The sequence below is a fragment of the Cyanistes caeruleus genome, chromosome 5 (genome assembly GCF_971803275.1).
Source record: "Cyanistes caeruleus chromosome 5, bCyaCae1.hap1.1, whole genome shotgun sequence".
NCBI classification, from domain to species: Eukaryota; Metazoa; Chordata; class Aves; order Passeriformes; family Paridae; genus Cyanistes; species Cyanistes caeruleus.
In genome coordinates this window covers 81,234,787-81,252,260 of record NC_141705.1, presented here as the reverse complement: position 1 = coordinate 81,252,260, position 17,474 = coordinate 81,234,787, and the positions used below count along the sequence as shown (strand labels likewise).

Sequence of the window (17,474 nt, the reverse complement as noted above, 5' to 3'; positions counted from 1 at the left end):
CAAAGAATCCATCCTTTAATGTCCTTGGAAACAGCTCATCTCGGTGCACAGACTGTCCTCCTTGGTGCTTTCTGTCCTCCTCTTGGCCAGTATGTCCCTTGATCCCTAAAGCCCAGCCTCTTTCCCTGAGCTGTGCTGTGGAGAGAGGAAGGGAACCGTCCTGAGTTTAACAGGAGTTTAACAGGAAGCAATGCTGGGGTGTGATGGTTGTGCTGGATAATGAACTCTGGTTGTTCAGGGAAGGGGGTTGGTCAGCCCTGCACATGTGATCTGAATTTCAGAGCTGCCTTTCGTGCCTGCTGACTGTGTGAGTGTGCTGCCTCTCCCTGATGAATTAATCTAAATCTGTGGTGTCATAAAATACGCTCTTCTGATTTTATTATACTCATCTAAGGTTGTATTTCTTCTTAGCTTTAGATTTCTCGTTAATCTCTCACCCTGAGATTAAAGTGGAAGTATCTGCTGTGTGTTTTCAAGATGCAGACAGTCCCTGTACAGCTCAGTTTGGGTGTGTGGTTTGCCTCATCTTCTCACAAAAACATGTTGAAAGGGCAGGAATAATGAATGAGTTATAATAAGCAAACTACTCCCTGCTGTGAGAGTAAATTAAAAACTTGCAGTATCTTTGTCTAAATTGCAAACTAACCAGTGAAGCTTGTACTTTGGAGACTTGAATTAAGGGCTTTATTCCTCCTGTTATTTAAAATCTGATGATGATTCTGATTTCTCTGCTTTTTCATGTCTGTGAGGGACTAATAAGGCTACAGAATCACAGACTGAGAAGTAGCTGTAATGATTTAAATGACCTAAACCTAAGGAGAGAGTACTGAAGTGTTCAAAAGAGAACCCAAACCTTTCCAGCTGATGAGCTCTGAGGAAATATTAGCTGATCATTCCATTGTGGCTCATTTATTTAAATCAGATCCTGGTGTCTTCTGTAGTGTGGCCAGCACTTGTCAGCAGCCATTTAGTGTGATATATTGGTGGCAAACTTCTTGTCAGGATGTTTGTTGATAACAGCAGTAAAAACTGTTGAACGCAGCAATGAGATTTAAAAACGCTCAAGTGTTTTTTAAAATGCTTGTCAGGTACCTTTCTGTGGCTGTGTCACACCTAATGGGCTGTAAAGATGTCACTATAAATCAGTGCTGAAAATGGGGCTGGGTACTAAATGCAGGGGTATAAGGAAGGGCAGAGAGAAGAGATCCTTGGAAGGCATTTTGGAAAACTGCTGTGAGGCCAGGAGGCCTTCGGTTCATCCCCAGTGATGCCACGGTTGGGTTAGTCCTGCCCAGCAGCGACAATCCAAGTGTTACATGGACAGTTTTTCTCCCAGCTTCTCTGCCCCAGGAGGCCCACTCCCAACAGGAGGAGATGAAAAGAAGCCTGGACTTCTTTTTGAGAATGAAATTTTAGGAGGCTCTGTGCCAGCTAAATCCCTGGCTCAGCTGAGGGTTCACAGGGCAGCCTGACTTGGATCAGAACCAGCCAAAACCGAGTCCTCATGCCTAAATATGTCCTGCTTCCTGTAGTTTTTCCCTGCCTTGCTCTTTCTGCTGCACATTTCCTCCCTGTTGTTCATTTTCCAGGGACAAGAATTAGTTCCTTCAGCCAGGCAGACTTGGCCTCTGGCAGCATCCAGTACGTCCACACCAGTGAGGAGGAAAAGCACACGGATGCCTTCACCTTTTCTGTGTCTGATGGGACAAACGAGGTCAGTCCCAGCCTGACTTTTGCCTGAGTGGGCAGATGTGGCTGTTCCTCCTTCTCCTGCTGTGGGATTTCCCACATCCCTCAGGTCAGGGAGGGAGCAAGGCCTGTGCAGGGAACAGGGAGCCACCTGCCCTGTGGGCTCACTAAGATCTGAGTGCCTGGTTTTCAGCTGCTTGCCAACTGTTGCTGGAGCTCAGCTTTGATCCAGTGCACTGACAGCGTAGTGACGACAGCCAGCCCCTGGAGAAATGCCTTTTACCTGCTTTCTGAAAGAGAAGAAGTCTAGCTGCGCATAGAGGGAGAGGGGCAAAACAGAGTGAGAGAGGGAGGGAAAGTGGATGTCCATAAATATCACAGGAAGAGGGAGAATTAATGAGTGGGGAGGGATAAAGAAGTGATCTGGGCTTAGCAGCTCAGACAAGGCTGAAATGAAGAGACCCAAACTGGGGATCGCTGCGCTCTTGCGGTGAAGTCACACTCTTGGAAGGCTGAATTCGGCAAGGGAAGCTTTTCTTCCTGTCCCAGGTGAGCCAGACATTTGACATCACCATAAACCCCGTGGATGACTCCTTGCCCATCATGCAAGTCTTTGGGATGACAGTTCAGGAAGGGGTGAGAAAAACCATCACGGAGTTTGAGCTCAAAGCGACAGATGCTGACACAGAGGTAAGGCAGGACCACCCCCAGCCTCCTTGCTCCCCTCTTGTGCTGCACATCTGGGCTTGTGTTTAAAGACTTAACGCTGAATTTATGCTCAGCATGGATGGAAATGGCACTTCCTCTTCTTCCTGGCCAGAGGCTGAGCTGTCTAACACTGGCTCTATCTCACTGCTGTTTCCCCTGCAGCAAGAGATCTGGCTGCCTGAGCCAAAATCCTGCCCCAAAGGTTTTTGCCCTGGCAGAAGTGGCAAGGGACACACTGCCTGGAATGGCTGCAGGACTGGGGGCTGCTCTTGTGTTCGTGGAGCAGGCACAGGGGTGGGTGGGAGCTGTCTCAGACCAGCTGAAGCAGGAATTCGGTGGGATGTGCCTTGTTTTATAGGGAGACACCTACAAAACAAAATCCCTTGGGAGAGGGACAAGGACAGGGCGGGGCTCAGGGAGAACCAAACCAGGAATGTTCTGTGCTAACCCTTGTGTTGGGAACACCAACGCAGGGGAGCTGCCTGGCCAGAATCCCTGTCCGGGCCTCCTGAGCTGGAAGGGCAGTGTCCTGAGGTCGTGTCCCCAGCTTTGCCCCTCCATGTCCGGGCACAGGTGGAGTCCCTGACGTTCAGGGTGGTGCAGCCGCCCCGGCACGGGCTGATCGAGCGCAGCGGCCGCGGGCAGCGTCCTCTGCAGGCCACCACCTTCACCATGGATGACATCTACCAGAAGCGTGTCAGCTACAGGCACGGCGGCGGCAGCGCACTCAGGGACCGCTTCACCCTCACCGTCTCCGACGGCACCAGCCCCCTCTTCGTGGTGCAGGAGGGAGGGAAGAAGGTCAGGGAGGAGAAGGGATGGCAGGGGGCCTTGGGAGCTCACAGGGAGGTGCCTCCTCTCGGGGCAGGGGGGACTGAGATGCTGACTGAATGTTCTCGGTCACGTCTTTGCTTCTTCCCCTCCCTGCAAACTCTGCCCTTGGTGCCAGCAGAGCCGAAGGGAGCCGAGCTGGTGACGTGGTGGCTGAGGCTCTGACTCGCACAGTAACCCCCGTGTCTCTGAACTGTTGTCAGGTGGTGACGGCAGCACCGCAGCGCTTCCAGGTGGACATCCTCCCTGTGGATGACGGGACACCCAGGGTGGTCACCAACCTGGGCCTGCAGTGGCTGGAGTACACGGATGGCAAGGTAACAGCTGCCTGGTCTCAGCTTGGGCTGCTTCTCAGGCTGCTCCAGGAGAAGGGGCTTCATAGGAGAGCATCCTCATCCTTCAGCACTTTGATTTTTGGGATGGAGAATACCCTCCCCAGGGTACATTTTCAGCTTTGCTGACGGTGGAGATGTCTTGATGATGTGCGGCAGAGATAGATGGCTTTCCAAGGATACGGTGCAGGAGTTTCTTGCTGTGACATGCCTTTGTTGTGCTGAAATCCAAACAAAACCCCACAAAACTCTCAGCTTGTTTTTGAGGAGCCAGCACTAACTGTAAAGAAACACTTTGGTTCCTCCCAGAAAAAAAATGAGTGGAAAACGCTGTCGTAAGAAATTGCATTAAGAAATGGCTATCTCAGCTCAAACTCCTCACTTCAGGAAAAGCACTCCTGCAGCCTCGAGCAGCTCAATTTTCTCTCTTTCTCCTGCTGTCAAAAAGATTCTGCTTTTGAAGAGAAAACAAAATGTGGTGGAACTGAATCAGATCCACGTAAGGGCATTTGAAAAGTGCTCTCCTGGAGGCTCTCCAGGGCTGTGCAAACTGTCTTGAGTCCTTCAATCTGAGGCTGTTTGCAGATGTTCTTTTGCCGAGCAGGGCCTCACCTGAGCGTCAGCACAGCTCGTGGAACAGAGCTTTCTAAGTGAAGCCCAAAGATTTGTCCTAGCTTTTAGCCCCAGCTAAATAAGGCTGGGCAGCTGCTTTGGAATTTGCTTTTCTTTGAGCCACATCTGTCTTTTTAATTAAAAACTGAATCTGGTTCAATTAAACCAGATGCGAGGCAAAATTTGAATCTTTGTTGTATTATCAAACACTTTGTGGGATATCTCAGTTCAAGGCTGCTCTGTGCTTTCACATCCCTAGATTTTCCTGTTGTCTGTTTTTGACAGAGGGATGGTCGGGCTTTTTGTGTGAACAGTCAATCAGACTTGCACTGCTGGAGCTTCAGTTTGACTCCCTTGGTTTTGGCTTTAATCCAGGCCACCAATCTCATCACTAAGAAGGAATTACTGACGACAGATCCTGACACAGATGACAAACAGCTGATCTATGAGATAACAGCCGGTCCCAGAAATGGCCACGTGGAGAACAAGCTGAAGCCGGGCACAGCTGTGACCACCTTTACACAGGGTATGGAGCTGGGCTGTGTCCTGCTGCTTTTTTCCATCACTTGATTCAATTTGTTAAAATAAGGGAAAAATAGGTGTGAGGGGAGAAGACAAGGGGCAGATCTCCAAAGTGTGTGGCTGTCAGTTGCAGAAATCCTGTAATTTCTTGGAGACACCAACCTGTGTCCTGCAGCTTGTCCCAGGTTCTCCAGGCTTGTTAGAGCTGGAGCTGTGACTTGGGGCAGTGAAGAGGGGTTATAGATCTTGCAGGAGGTGTTCATCACAGTCTGGCAGAGGTGTGGCTAGCTGTGCAGAGCCAGCAAAATGTGGGGAGAGTTCACTCTTGCAGGGCTGAGGGAAGGGGAGGTGAGGGGGTAACTGCTCCCTGTGATCCTCGCTCCATGTGGCCGTGCAGACCCACACTGCTCATCTCCAAAGCTGCCTTGGGATTTCTGTCCCAACTCCTTGGACGTTCCCTCCCGGCAGAGGATGTGAACCAGGGCCTCATTCGGTACGTGGCGCACGAGGAGATGGTCCAGGAGACCGCGGACAGCTTTCAGTTCCTAGTGAAGGACAGCACACCCAACGTGGTCAGCGGCAACGTCTTCCACGTCCAGTGGTCCCTTCTCAGCTTTACTCACGGCAGGTAAGTGGCACGAGGGGCACTTGGCTGGGGGCTGGGCTCTTAGCTGAGCTCCCTGCAGCATGGGAAGGCAATTCTGTCAGTGAGGAGAGGGGCCTAAAGCGTGGAGCAGCTGCCCCGCGCCCAAGTCCCCGGTTGTTATTGTTCCTCGGATCTCCCAGGGAGGCCACGCTCACCCCCGCACACCCGCACGGGGTTTGCTCCCCAGCCCGTTACCTGTGTGTGCTCGATCCCTTTTTCCAGCTACGAGGTCAGGGAGAGCGCCGGCTCCGTCAGCGTCGCCGTGAGGCGGGTGGGGAACCTCAACCAGTACAGCATTGTCCTGTGCCGCACCGAGCAGGGAACGGCCACCGCTGGAGCCGCATCACGGCCCGGGGAGCAGGACTACGTGGAGCATGCGGGGCAGGTGGGTGGGCCCGACCACACCTGCCTCACACAGAGTCTGGAGGAAAGAACAGACAAAAAGTGCTAAAAACACCGAGGAGGGTGTGTTTTATTCCTAAAGTCACACGGGTTATTTGCTGTCAGAAGAGGGAACGCCTTAGAGCAGGGTGAGACGGGAAGGACAGGAAGCTCCAGAGCCCGGTCCAAGGACAGCAGCCGGATTTCTGCCTTCCAGGTGCAGTTCGAGGCGGGGGAGGACACCAAGGCCTGCACCGTCACCATCAATGACGACGACGTGTTCGAGGGCACGGAGAGCTTTTCCGTAGAGCTCAGCATGCCGGCCTACGCCCTGCTGGGGAACGTCACCCGGGCCACCGTCACCATCGCGGACCCCGAGGACGAGCCCACGCTGCAGTTCGACAGGAGCGCCTTTCACGTCAGCGAGAGCGCCGGCTTGCTCTCGGCTCCCGTGCAAAGGAAAGGTGGGTCGGGCTGGGCAGGACATGCTGAGCCCCATGGGAGGGCCATGGGGGAACCCTCGTGACAGAGAGCGAGCCCTTGGGCTGTGCCTGCTTGTGGTTTTGGGGTCTTCTCCGATGTTATGTGGCACGACTGTGAAATGGCAAGCTACACGCAGTGTGTTTGTTCTTTAAACCTTTCCTGTCTCTGCTGTTAAAGCTTCTTGGGTTTGGATTTGTTTCAGCTCCTAGCAGGAGCAAACCCTTGTATTTGTTTGCTGCTTCTCTGTGAGCTAGACAGTGTTTTATGTGGACCCTGTCACTGGGCTGTGTGTTAATAGGCAAGTGCCACCGGTTTCCTGAGCGTGGATTTAGGAGCATGCCTGGAAGTCATGTCTAAGCCAGCTGCCATGCAAGTTCAGGAGCAGGGACGGTGTTCTTTTTCATTCCTCACCCTCTTTTCCGAATGCTGCTTTATTTTTAAGTGACCAGTGTCTCCATCAAACAGATTAAAAGTATTTCCACAGATCTATGGAGTTTCCCTGTTGCTTCCTAGGGGATGCCAGCAGCACTGTGTCTGCCATCTGCTACACTGTCCCCAAATCGGCCAAGGGCAGCAGCCTTCACATGCTGGAATCCGGCTCCGACTTCAAGTCCCGGGGGCTGTCGGATGAGAGCCGCCTCATTTTGGGGCCAGGTGTCACCCTGGTGACCTGTGATGTCACTCTGATCGACGACAGCGAATATGAAGAGGAAGAGGAGTTTGAGGTGGTGCTGGCCGACGCCTCGGACAACGCCCGCATCGGCAGCCGGGCTTCAGCCAACGTGGTCATCGCCGGTCCCAACGACGCCTCCACGGTGTTCCTGGGGAATGCCACCTTTACTGTCAGCGAGGCTGCAGGTGAGGAGCAGGGGGTCGCGTTGGGATGCTCACTGTAGAAGCTTTCACCACCAGGAGGTGCCAGAAGGAGCGATTCGGAGCACAGCAGAACTTCAGAGATGTGCGGATGGGCTCTGGTTCCCTGTGTGCCCAGGGGGAGCCTGGGGGCAGGAGCAGTGCTGCAGGGCAAGGCAGGGGTTTGTGGAACGTGGCTGCTCTCTCAGTTTGTGCTCTCTCAGTTTGTTCTCTCTCATGTGCACGTGCTGCTGCAGGACACATTGAGATCCCAGTGCTCCGGCAGGGACCCGACCTCTCCACGCCCACGTCGGTGTGGTGTGCCACTCGGACGTCAGACCCGCCCTCGGCCAGCCCGGGAGTTGATTATGTCCCCAGCTCCAGAAAAATAGAGTTCAGGCCAGGCAAGACAGAAGAGGTGAGGAGCCACTTGGACTCCTGCTGGGTCTGCTTTGCCTGGTGACACTTGTCTTGTGTTTCTGTGCATATCTACCATTTGTTTTGAAAATCCTCGCTGGGCCACTTGAGAACTGTTAATGAGTCTGCTAAGCACAGACTCCCATCCCATCAGCACTCCAGCCAGGAGAGATTTGGCCGTGCCACCTCTTCCAGGATAAAGATGGCTGCCCTGTTCTCTGAAATGATAAGCTGGATTCACGTAGAACGTTCTTTGCATTGATTAATGGATTCAGAAAACCCAGTGACATAATGGCTTTACACTAGACTGCCAGATGTGAGTGCTGAGAGGGATGAAAGCTTTATACGTCTAACAGCAGGAATTCCACTTTCCTCCCAGTTCTGCCCCCTGACAATCCTGGACGATGCTCAGTACCCGGTGATAGAAGGGCTGGAGACATTTGTTGTTTACCTCAGCTCCCCCTACGGAGCCGAGCTGGCAAAGCCGTTCCAGGCTGTCGTGGCCATTAACGACATTTTCCAAGACGGTAAGTTACCCCTGGCAGCTCTATCTGCTCCGTTCTGGCCCCTTGGCTCCCTGAGGATCCTCAGCTCTGCTGGGCTCTGTTTCTGCCCCTCTGCAGTGCCCAGCATGCAGTTCACCAAGGACACCTACACGGCCAAGGAGAAGGAAGGGACCCTGCACATCCCCATCTTCCGCACGGGGGACCTGAGCTACGAGTCCTCCGTCAGGTGCTACACGCGGAGCCAGACGGCGCAGGTCACGGAGGACTTCGCGGAGAGGAGGGATGCAGAGGAGTCTCGCGTCACCTTCTTCAAAGGGGAGAAGGTGAGCTGGACCTGCCTCGTGGGGGAGCGAAGAACCGGTGCTGGGAGAGAGGTTCAGGTCTCCTCCTCGGCTCTCTGTCGTCAGAGGGAGCTGGCAGAGTTGTCCAGGCTGGTTTCAGGTGGCACAGATTCTTGTCCTAGCAGCGTGAGCCACTCTGAAGGGGCTGTGCGTTTCATGATGAAACTGGTTACATTATGAAATGTAAATGTGATGCATCAGGAGGACTTGGGGTTGTTCTACAGAGAGGTGTGGGATTGTGGAAAGAGATGTCTTTGCTGATGTGTCTCCTCATGTAACAGGCTGTGCTTTGTCCATGCTGAAGTAGCAGCCCTAAAAATTGAAGGGTTTCTTCCAGGATGGACAGCAACCCTGGATAGTGAGGCACAGCCTGGCCTTCACGGGGCTTTATCAGATGTATCAGTGTGCGCTGCTTTCTCCTCTTCACTTGGCTGTAGGTGAAGAACTGCAGCGTCCACATCAGTGACGACTCTGCCTTCGAACCAGAAGAGCAGTTCCAGGTCTATCTGAGTAGCCCCCTTGGAAACCATTGGAGCGGAGCTCGGGTTGGGAAGATGGACGTGGCAACCGTAACTGTCACCAATGAGGAAGATGGTGAGTGAGGCTGCTCTGCAAGGATGTCCTGCTGCTTCCCAGGGAGTCGGCACAGTCCCAGGGCTGCAGGGAATGCCTTCGGTGCCGTGGTCACAGCCCTGTGCTGGGCTGAAGGGAGGGCTTGGCTAAGAGAGCTCAGACGCACCACCTCTCCTGTTTCCATTGCTGGAAGTTGCTGTGCTTCCCCTGGGAGATGTTCCTCTCCCTCCACAGCATCACAGCCTGGAGAGATCTGTGGGGGGAGAAGAGGGATGCCAGGGATGGGAGAATCATTTGCCATCCTCTGTAACCCAACGCCCTCGTTAAGTTCTGCCCTAAGTCACACCCAAGCCTTTTTGGCCCCTGCTTTGAGGAGCCCCTCGCTCCGAAGGCGTGTAGACGAGTCTGAAAGGAGCTGAGCTGAGCCAGTCAGGGGTGCAAACCCAGAGCTTTTCCCCTCCCTGCTGTGCCTGCAGCCCCCACCATTGAGTTCGAAGAGGCCGCGTACCAGGTGCGGGAGCCGCCGGGCCCAGAGGGAGTGGCTGTGCTGAACATCCCGGTGATCCGCAGAGGTGACCAGAACAGAACCTCCAAGGTGCGCTGCAGCACCCGCGACGGCTCGGCACAGGCCGGCGTGGATTACTACCCCAAGAGTCGGATGCTCAAGTTCAGCCCAGGTGAAGGGGCCTGGCGGGGAGGGTCAGAGGTGGGGACGCGACCAGGGACGTTTTGTGAGCGCCAGGGACTTCCAGGAGGTTTGGGAAAAGCCACTGGAAAAGCATGAAGTTTGCTGTAATGTTGTTACTCAAAATTAGCTGATGTGTTTAGAGGAAGCACTGGCACTTGACAGAGTCAAGTCCTCCTGAAGGAACATAGGCCTGTGAACACCTCAGACCACGTTGCTGGACCAAGAAGCCTTCACCAAATGGCTCTGCACACTGGTCTGAGGAAGAGGAGGGATGGGAATGTGCTTTGCATCCCAGATTTTTCCTTCAGGCAGCTACTACGAGACAGTCACTATTAATCCTCAGATGGCATCTGCTAGTAAATCTATCACCGGATCGATTGGATCAGTTGTCATAGCTGGAGTTTTATGTTTATAGTGGGCTCCTCTGGGTAAATTATTAGCAGCAATGAGTGGAAATAAAATTTATAATGCGTATTTTATCCTAATGTCTCCATGGTCACAGCTGGGAGCAGGGTCCGGATGAGAATTTCAGAGCAGTCTCTGATGATGAATCCACTTCTCTCTGTTTTTCTTGTACTCGCTCCCTCAGGCGTGGCCCACATCATGTTTAAGGTGGAGATCATGTCCAACGAAGACCGGGAGTGGCACGAGTCCTTTTCTCTGGTGCTGGGCCCAGATGATCCTGTGGAAGCAGTTCTAGGAGACACCAGCACTGCCACAGTGACTATTTTGGATCAGGAGGCAGCGGGGAGCCTGATTCTCCCAGCACCTCCCGTGGTGAGTGGATGTGAGTTGGTGCCCTTCAAGCACAGAGTGGAAACCGCAGTGGGATTTGGGAAATAGAAGGTGGGGCTGCCGTGGCAACGTGGGAGGCGAGGATGGCTTTTTCCACCCTTCCCCTCGGCTCCAGCTGAGTGCTGCCCTCTGGTCTCCCACAGGTGGTCACCCTGGCCGACTACGACCGCGTGGAAGAAGTGACCAAGGAGGGTGCGAAGAAATCCCCCTCCCCAGGCTACCCCCTCGTCTGTGTCACTCCCTGTGACCCTCACTTCCCCAAGTACGCCCTGATGAAGGAGCGCTGCGGCGAGGCCGGGATCAACCAGTCTTCCATACAGTTCAGCTGGGAAGTGGCCGCCCCCACGGACGGGAACGGAGCCCGCTCGCCTTTCGAGACCATCACGGACAACACGCCCTTCACCAGCGTCAACCACAGGGTACGCGGGCGGGGAGGCACCGGTGGGGCCGCAGAGATTCTGGCCTAAAAATCTCCTTGGATTTGGGACTAGCTGGGAGGCCTGGGTGCTTGGGGTTAGAAAATGGAGCGCTGGTTTTCCTTAAGCCCGCTGCTTTCCCCCTCCTCGTTGCCTCAGGTGCTGGACAGCATCTACTTCAGCCGGCGGTTCCACGTGCGCTGCGTGGCCAAGGCTGTGGACAAGGCTGGCCACGTGGGGACCCCCCTGAGGAGCAACGTGGTGACCATAGGCACAGACAGCGCCATCTGTCACACGCCGGTGGTGGCGGGGACGGCCCGAGGCTTCCAGGCGCAGTCCTTCATTGCCACGCTGCGGTACCTGGATGTGAAGCACAAGGAGCATCCCAACAGGTACGAGGCTGGAGAAGGGGGAGTGCAGCCCTTCAGCAGCCCCTCCCCGAGCTCACAGGGCTGCCTGGGCTCACAAGCACGACGTGTGTGTGAAGCCACATCCCTCCTGCAGCGTGGGGTTTGTGCTGCCACTCTTCTCACACCCTGCTCGGCTGAGGGGGTGCCCTTCCCCTCAGGAGCTGGGAGTGGGTGGGACAGCCTAAGGAGCAGATGTGTAGGTGGGGAAATCCAGCTCAAACTCCACATCAGGCTCACCTGCCGGGGCTGTGCTGCTGTGGGGATCCTGTGCCTGCCAGGCTGTGCTCTGTTCTGCTGTCTCATGTGCTGCTTGTTCCAGGATCCACATCTCGGTGCAGATCCCCCACCAGGATGGGATGCTGCCCCTCATCTCCACGCTGCCGCTGCACAACCTGCATTTCCTTCTCTCCGAGTCCATCTACAGGCACCAGCACGTCTGCTCCAACCTGGTCACTGTCAGAGACCTCAGGGGCATCTCAGGTAACCTTCAATGCCAGCCTTTGCTTCCTGAGCGTGGAAGCCTGGAAAGAATCACAGAGAAGGGTGGCTTTGTCTTCCTCTGGGCTCTCTTGACGTGATGTAAATGGCAATAAATCTTCCCGCTCTGACAGCAGTGACCGGAGTTGCCCCGTTGGAGATGGGATTCCAGGCGTGGGAATGTTAGAGCTTCTAGCTTGTGGGTTCACGTTGTGCTGGTGATTTTCTGCTTTTCACATCTGTCTTGTGATATCCACTTGGGCAGAGAGGGATCTGCCGGGCTGGATGGCTGTGTCTGGGTCACCGAGGTCTCCCATGAGGCAACAAAATCAATTCACTGCTGAAGGAAATGTCAGAGCTGAAAAGAACAGGCACATTGGTGTCTCTGACACTGCAGGCAGTGAAATCCATGCTAGATCCAGGCGGGCAGCGAGTTGTGCTTCGCTCTGATAATTCCATACTCAACCTGTTCCTCATTTCTTAAAGGTTCACTTCAGCCTTGAATCAGCAGGTCCCTAGGTTTGATTTTTTAGCATGCAATTCCTGTAAGATTTTCCCCTGTGAAGACCTGAGTATGTCCAGTCTGACCTCCAGGATAATGAAGGGAGAGGAGCTCCGGTTGATTCAAGAGTGAAGCAAGGCCTCCATTCTTAGCCTCGGGCTGTTTCAAATGGGGAGGGATCAGTGTCCTGACTTCTCTCCCACAGAGGCAGGGTTCCTGGACGAGGTGACCCAGGACAGCTTCGTGCTGGGCCCGGGCTACGACCGCCCCTACCAGCTGGACCCTGCGGTGAGGGAGCCCAAGAGCATCCAGCTGTACCAGCACCTCAACCTCAAGAGCTGCATCTGGACCTTCGACGCTTATTACGACATGACCGAGTTAATTGATGTCTGTGGGGGCTCTGTCACCGCTGACTTCCAGGTGAGAGGCCCATCCAGAGCTCTCCAGGTATCCCAGATCTCTCAGGCACAGAGTTCTCAGGCACAGCTCTGCCTTGTGTGGAGCTGCTGCTCTGCCCTGCACAGGTGGAGCGTGGCTTTTCCCCCCCCCCCACCTGGAAGAAAACGGTGCTCTGTGCATTTATTTCATTTATTTTCCATTTCATTCATTTTCCATTTATTTTATTCTCTAAATCTTCAGAGTGCCAGGAAAATACTGGTTTTTTTAATGTAGGGCCATACTGGAAATACAAAACGTTCTCAGCTGGGCTCTCTTTTATAATTTTGACTGTGTTCTCGGCCAATAGAAATGAGCAGAGGACAGAGCAGAGGCGGCTCAGGCCATGCTCCACAACATGGGATATTTTGGCTCATTCCCTAATTAAGAGACCAGAAGCCAAAAGTGTTCCTCTAGAAACGAGTGGCTTTCCCTATTTGGGGTGTCTCACTGCCCTCTTCTGGCTGCGTTATCCACGTGCAGCCCACTCCATCTCCCCCAGGCTCTCCCATTAAATTCCCAGCCCACATTGCTTGGACCAGCATCATCTCTCTTAATTCCTGCCAGCCTGGAACTAGTTGATGAAGTTTCCTTTTATAGCTCCAATTGTTTGCACAAACCCAGAGGAGCTGCCTGGCCGGAGAAACTGCCCAGTGGAGCATGTGGAGCCTGGCCCCAGCCAGGCTGGAACATCTCCCCGAATTCTCCAGGGCCTGCAAAGTACAGCTGCACTCTGCAGATAATAAATGGAGAGCTCTGGGAGGCCTGAGCAAGCAGAATTGCTCATTTTTAATTCACAGCCTTGGAAATCAGGGGGGTTTTGAGGTGAAATTGTGCCCAGAATTCCTTTGTCCCATGGTCCCAGGGAGCCTTAGCACTGCCCCCGGATTACAACGCCGGTTTGTCTGAGGTACCTGCACGTAAAGAACGTCCAGAGTCACCTCTGACTTCACTGCAAGGAGCATAACCCCCTTTCTGGGGTTTTATTACCAGGTAAGGGACTCTGCCCAGTCCTTCCTGACAGTCCACGTCCCTCTCTACGTGTCCTACATCTATGTGACGGCACCGAGGGGCTGGGCTTCCCTGGAGCACCACACCGAGATGGAGTTCTCCTTCTTCTACGACACCGTTCTCTGGAGGACAGGTGAGCCTGAGGCGCTCCAAGGGCTATGGAAGAAGTGGTTCCTTCATGTTTTCCCCTTAGCTCCTGCACTGCCCCCAGAGTCCTGAGGGAGCGGGGAACTCGGAATATTGCCTTCCTCTGTGCTTGCGGGGGGCTTAGGCAGCCGGTGGCTGACGGAGGGAGCGTGCAGCTGGCTCACTGGAGGCTGATCCCAGCTGAACCCTGCCTTGTGGAGGTGTCCCAAGCGCTTCTGGGGCTGGCAGAGCCCAGCAGAGGAGAGCGAGGGTGCTGTGTGGGCTCCCAGTGGCGCTGTCCTTGCAGGGATCCAGACGGACAGCGTGCTCTCGGCCCGCCTGCAGATAATCCGCATCTACATCCGCGAGGACGGCCGGCTGGTCATCGAGTTCAAGACGCAGGCCAAGTTCAGAGGTGAGGGCAGCGATCCTGGCAGGGACACAGAGCAGGGACACAGAGCAGGGACACACAGAGCTCTGCTCTGACGGCACAGGCAGCGGAACGAGTCCCCGTCCCCGCCGGGAGCCCCTCTGCCCCTGCGAGGTGGGGCCTCTCCGCGCTCTGCCTCCCGTCACCTCCTTGTCCTCCCCCAGGGCTGTTTGTCATGGAGCACCACAGCCTGCCAGATGTCAGGTCCTCTTTGGTAACTCCAGAGCACCTAGGAGGCATCGAATTTGACCTGCAGCTGCTGTGGAGCGCTCAGACTTTTGATTCTCCCTACCAGCTCTGGAGAGCAACCAGCTCCTACAACAGGTGAGGGCTGGGGGTGCAGTCCCCTCCAGCAGCTTCCCCCACAGCAGCACGTTCTGCCTGGCACCCCTCCAGCAGCCACGCCAGCAATAGCACGGAATGCTCAGGAGCTTGGCCAGAGCTGGAGCACCGTTGTACTGCGAGAAAAATCAGCTCAGCCTCTTGGAAAGGAATGTTTCCAGCAGTGCGGCCTGTGGATAGACTGATCCCAGAGTCACACTTGTCCCTCGGGGACTGCTGGATGACATTGCTGGGGCAAGGGAGAGGTGCTGCCCTGGGTGAAGAGCTTTGAGCTGTGTTTGGTGGCTGCAGGGTCTCCTGTCTGTTCCCAGGAAGGATTACTCTGGAGAATACACCATCTTCCTGATCCCCTGCACGGTGCAGCCCACGCAGCCGTGGGCAGAGCCTGGAGCCAAGCCCCTGCCCTGCACGGCTCACGCTCCCGAGCGGTAAGAGGGCAGGAGGGCAGGCTCGGCCCCTTTGGGGTGCACACCTGTCCAAACCTCATCTCCCCTCTGTTTCCTTCCTTGTCCCAATTGCAGGTTTTTGATCCCCATCGCCTTCCAGCAGACAAACCGCCCAGTTCCAGTTGTTTACTCCCTGAACACAGAGTTTCAGCTCTGTAACAACGAGAAGGTTTTTCTAATGGACCCCACCAAATCGGAAATGTCTCTGGCAGAAATGGATTACAAGGGGGCTTTTTCCAAGGGTAGGATTTACCTCTCCTCTTCTGCCTGTGCCCAGCATTTCTGCTTTCACAGCTTCCATTCCCTGGAGAGGAAAGGGCAGAACCCACGTGTAGCTTTGCCTCTTCTACAGCAGTAATTGACATCTTACAGCCCTGTGAAAGAACAGCGTGCTCTGGCACCGCGTTTTGTCACTCCCACACACCGAGCCCTTCCCAAACAACCCCAACCCTTCTGAACACGGACACTTGGCTCTGGCAGCGTTTTCCTGCTTGGGAAATTTCACCTGCCCCTCTTTGTCCCGACCTCCCCAGGGCAGATCCTGTACGGGCGCGTGCTCTGGCACCCCGAACAAAACCTCAACGCCGCTTACAAGCTGCAGCTGGAGAAGGTCTACCTGTGCACAGGCAGGGATGGCTACGTGCCCTTCTTCGACCCCACGGGCACAGTCTACAACGAGGGGCCCCAGTACGGCTGCATCCAGCCCAACAAGTACCTGAAGCACCGATTCCTCCTCCTGGTGAGTGCTCTGCTCCTGCTTCTTCCCGTTTGGGATTTGCTCTGGCAACCGGCAGGCGGTGGCTGCGAAGGGATGAGGAAGGGAGCCCGTGGGGGATGTTTTGTGCTGCTGCTGCTGCTGCTGCCAGCTGTGAACACCAGATCAGTTTTCCCCCACCCTTTGAGTGTGTTCCTCAATCGGTGCCCACGTGTACGTGTGGAGATGGGGCATTCGGACTAGATCCCTGACACAGGTGTTTGGTGGGGCTCTGGCTTCCAGCCTCCCTTGGGAAAGCAGACAGCATCCCTCACCACACTTCTCTGACTTTCCAGGACCGAAACCAGCCAGAAGTGACGGATAAGTATTTCCACGATGTGCCTTTTGACGCCCACTTCGCTTCCGAGCTGTCCGAGTTCCACTCGGTGAGCAGCATGCCCGGAGTTGATGGATTTACTCTCAAGGTGGATGCTCTCTACAAGGTATGTAGTACCCAGTGCTTTTGGTAGCCCAAAATGGACTTACCTCCCAAACACTTGGTGAACTGTAGACTCTGGGCCGCCAGAATTCACCTCTGGTAAAAGAAATAAAGATGAGGATGTTAGTCCCGTAATTTCATTTTTTGTTTTCCCTGAGGCACTCATGAGAAAGCTCTTTAAAAACACATTATTCATGTTCCTGAACGAACTAATGCCATTGCAAAGGCTGGACACCTCACTGGGTGGTCAGCGCTACTGCAGGCGCTTAGAAAAACCCACTGAGCTGACTTGGCCAGACACAGGACACAAAACACAGCAGCCCTTAACAGAACCACTTGCTGTGACAGCCACCGCTAACACCCCCTCCCTCCGTGCCTCCCCTCGGGTGAAGGTGGAAGCTGGGCACCAGTGGTACCTCCAGGTGATCTACGTGATCGGCCCGGAGGGCACGGCCGGGCCCCGTGTCCAGCGCTCCCTGGGGCGGCGCTGGCAGCGCGGCCGCCGGGACCTGCCCGGGGGGGCCGGGAGGCCGGCGCTGGATGACTCCCTCATCTACGACAACGAGGGCGACCAGCTGAAGAACGGTACCAACATGAAGTCGCTGCTCTTGGAGAGGGAAGAAGCTGCCGTCGCAGCCTCCTTGTCCCAAGCGGGCGCTTCCCTGGGCAGCGCCTTGGCCGCCCTCACCCTGCTGCTGCTGGTGCTGTCCGGAGTTTGCCTCCTCGCCAGGAAGTGCCGGCGGCTGCGGAGGAAGCGGGAGGCGGCCAGGGCCGCTCCCGAGGAGCTCCCCTTGAACAGCGAGGTGGAGCTGCCCCGGGGCGCCCCGAAGGCGGCGGGCGGCCGCTGCTGCACCGTCAGGAACCTTCATCCACCGAGGGACAGCGGCGGCCTCTGCCACGGCCAGGGCAGGAAAGCGAAGCAGGTGAACTTGGAAGTCAAAGTCCACAGCAATTTGCACGACGGCACGGAAGTTTAATGGAGCACACGCATTGGGAAAAGCTTTTTATAAACTGTAAAATAAAGATAATCCCAAACTGAAAAGCTATGCGGGTATTTTTTTAGTCTGGTGAGGAGGGGCAGCTGTCAATTCCCCCTGCTCCCGTCTTAGCGACTGCACCGCCGCCCTTCCTCCGTGCTGCTCCAGCTCTCCCGGGCTTAACTGGGCAGGGTGGCGAAGGCATCTGCCACCCCCGTGAGCCAGCCGACGAGCAGCCGGGTTCCTCTGGCCTCCGGAAGAGAGTAAAGCTAAAATACAAAACCCGCTGTGATCGGGGTGTCCCTTCTTGCGCCGCCCCGCCGGTCTCCCTCA

General features: G+C 55.1%; 1 protein-coding gene and 1 long non-coding RNA gene across 3 annotated transcripts in view; one reads left to right on the top strand and one right to left on the bottom strand.

The window, feature by feature from the left end:
• The window catches only part of LOC111929450 (extracellular matrix organizing protein FRAS1), a 106,783-nt gene extending 89,577 nt beyond the window's left edge, over nucleotides 1–17,206 (top strand). The window contains exons 47-73 of one of the 2 annotated variants that reach the window (XM_086890741.1): nucleotides 1,590–1,714; nucleotides 2,239–2,379; nucleotides 2,971–3,198; nucleotides 3,432–3,545; nucleotides 4,548–4,698; nucleotides 5,163–5,322; nucleotides 5,563–5,725; nucleotides 5,939–6,185; nucleotides 6,718–7,062; nucleotides 7,314–7,474; nucleotides 7,853–8,000; nucleotides 8,097–8,302; nucleotides 8,758–8,914; nucleotides 9,370–9,570; nucleotides 10,171–10,358; nucleotides 10,520–10,795; nucleotides 10,952–11,184; nucleotides 11,522–11,682; nucleotides 12,387–12,601; nucleotides 13,610–13,760; nucleotides 14,061–14,168; nucleotides 14,348–14,507; nucleotides 14,837–14,953; nucleotides 15,047–15,213; nucleotides 15,505–15,710; nucleotides 16,022–16,168; nucleotides 16,557–17,206. In XM_086890741.1, the coding sequence (XP_086746867.1) occupies nucleotides 1,590–1,714; nucleotides 2,239–2,379; nucleotides 2,971–3,198; nucleotides 3,432–3,545; nucleotides 4,548–4,698; nucleotides 5,163–5,322; nucleotides 5,563–5,725; nucleotides 5,939–6,185; nucleotides 6,718–7,062; nucleotides 7,314–7,474; nucleotides 7,853–8,000; nucleotides 8,097–8,302; nucleotides 8,758–8,914; nucleotides 9,370–9,570; nucleotides 10,171–10,358; nucleotides 10,520–10,795; nucleotides 10,952–11,184; nucleotides 11,522–11,682; nucleotides 12,387–12,601; nucleotides 13,610–13,760; nucleotides 14,061–14,168; nucleotides 14,348–14,507; nucleotides 14,837–14,953; nucleotides 15,047–15,213; nucleotides 15,505–15,710; nucleotides 16,022–16,168; nucleotides 16,557–17,141 (5,261 nt within the window). In that variant the 3' untranslated portion in view covers nucleotides 17,142–17,206. Of the gene's footprint in view, nucleotides 1–1,589; nucleotides 1,715–2,238; nucleotides 2,380–2,970; nucleotides 3,199–3,431; nucleotides 3,546–4,547; nucleotides 4,699–5,162; nucleotides 5,323–5,562; nucleotides 5,726–5,938; nucleotides 6,186–6,717; nucleotides 7,063–7,313; nucleotides 7,475–7,852; nucleotides 8,001–8,096; nucleotides 8,303–8,757; nucleotides 8,915–9,369; nucleotides 9,571–10,170; nucleotides 10,359–10,519; nucleotides 10,796–10,951; nucleotides 11,185–11,521; nucleotides 11,683–12,386; nucleotides 12,602–13,609; nucleotides 13,761–14,060; nucleotides 14,169–14,347; nucleotides 14,508–14,836; nucleotides 14,954–15,046; nucleotides 15,214–15,504; nucleotides 15,711–16,021; nucleotides 16,169–16,556 lie in introns of those variants that run through there. The other variant, XM_086890742.1, reaches the window with a different exon arrangement.
• On the bottom strand, nucleotides 15,687–16,892 carry LOC147653304 (uncharacterized). The gene is made up of 3 exons (XR_015287334.1): nucleotides 16,853–16,892; nucleotides 16,212–16,260; nucleotides 15,687–15,772 (listed from the first exon to the last, which is right to left on the bottom strand). It is a non-coding gene; the product is annotated as an uncharacterized LOC147653304 (long non-coding RNA).
• Nucleotides 17,207–17,474: the final 268 nt, after the last annotated feature.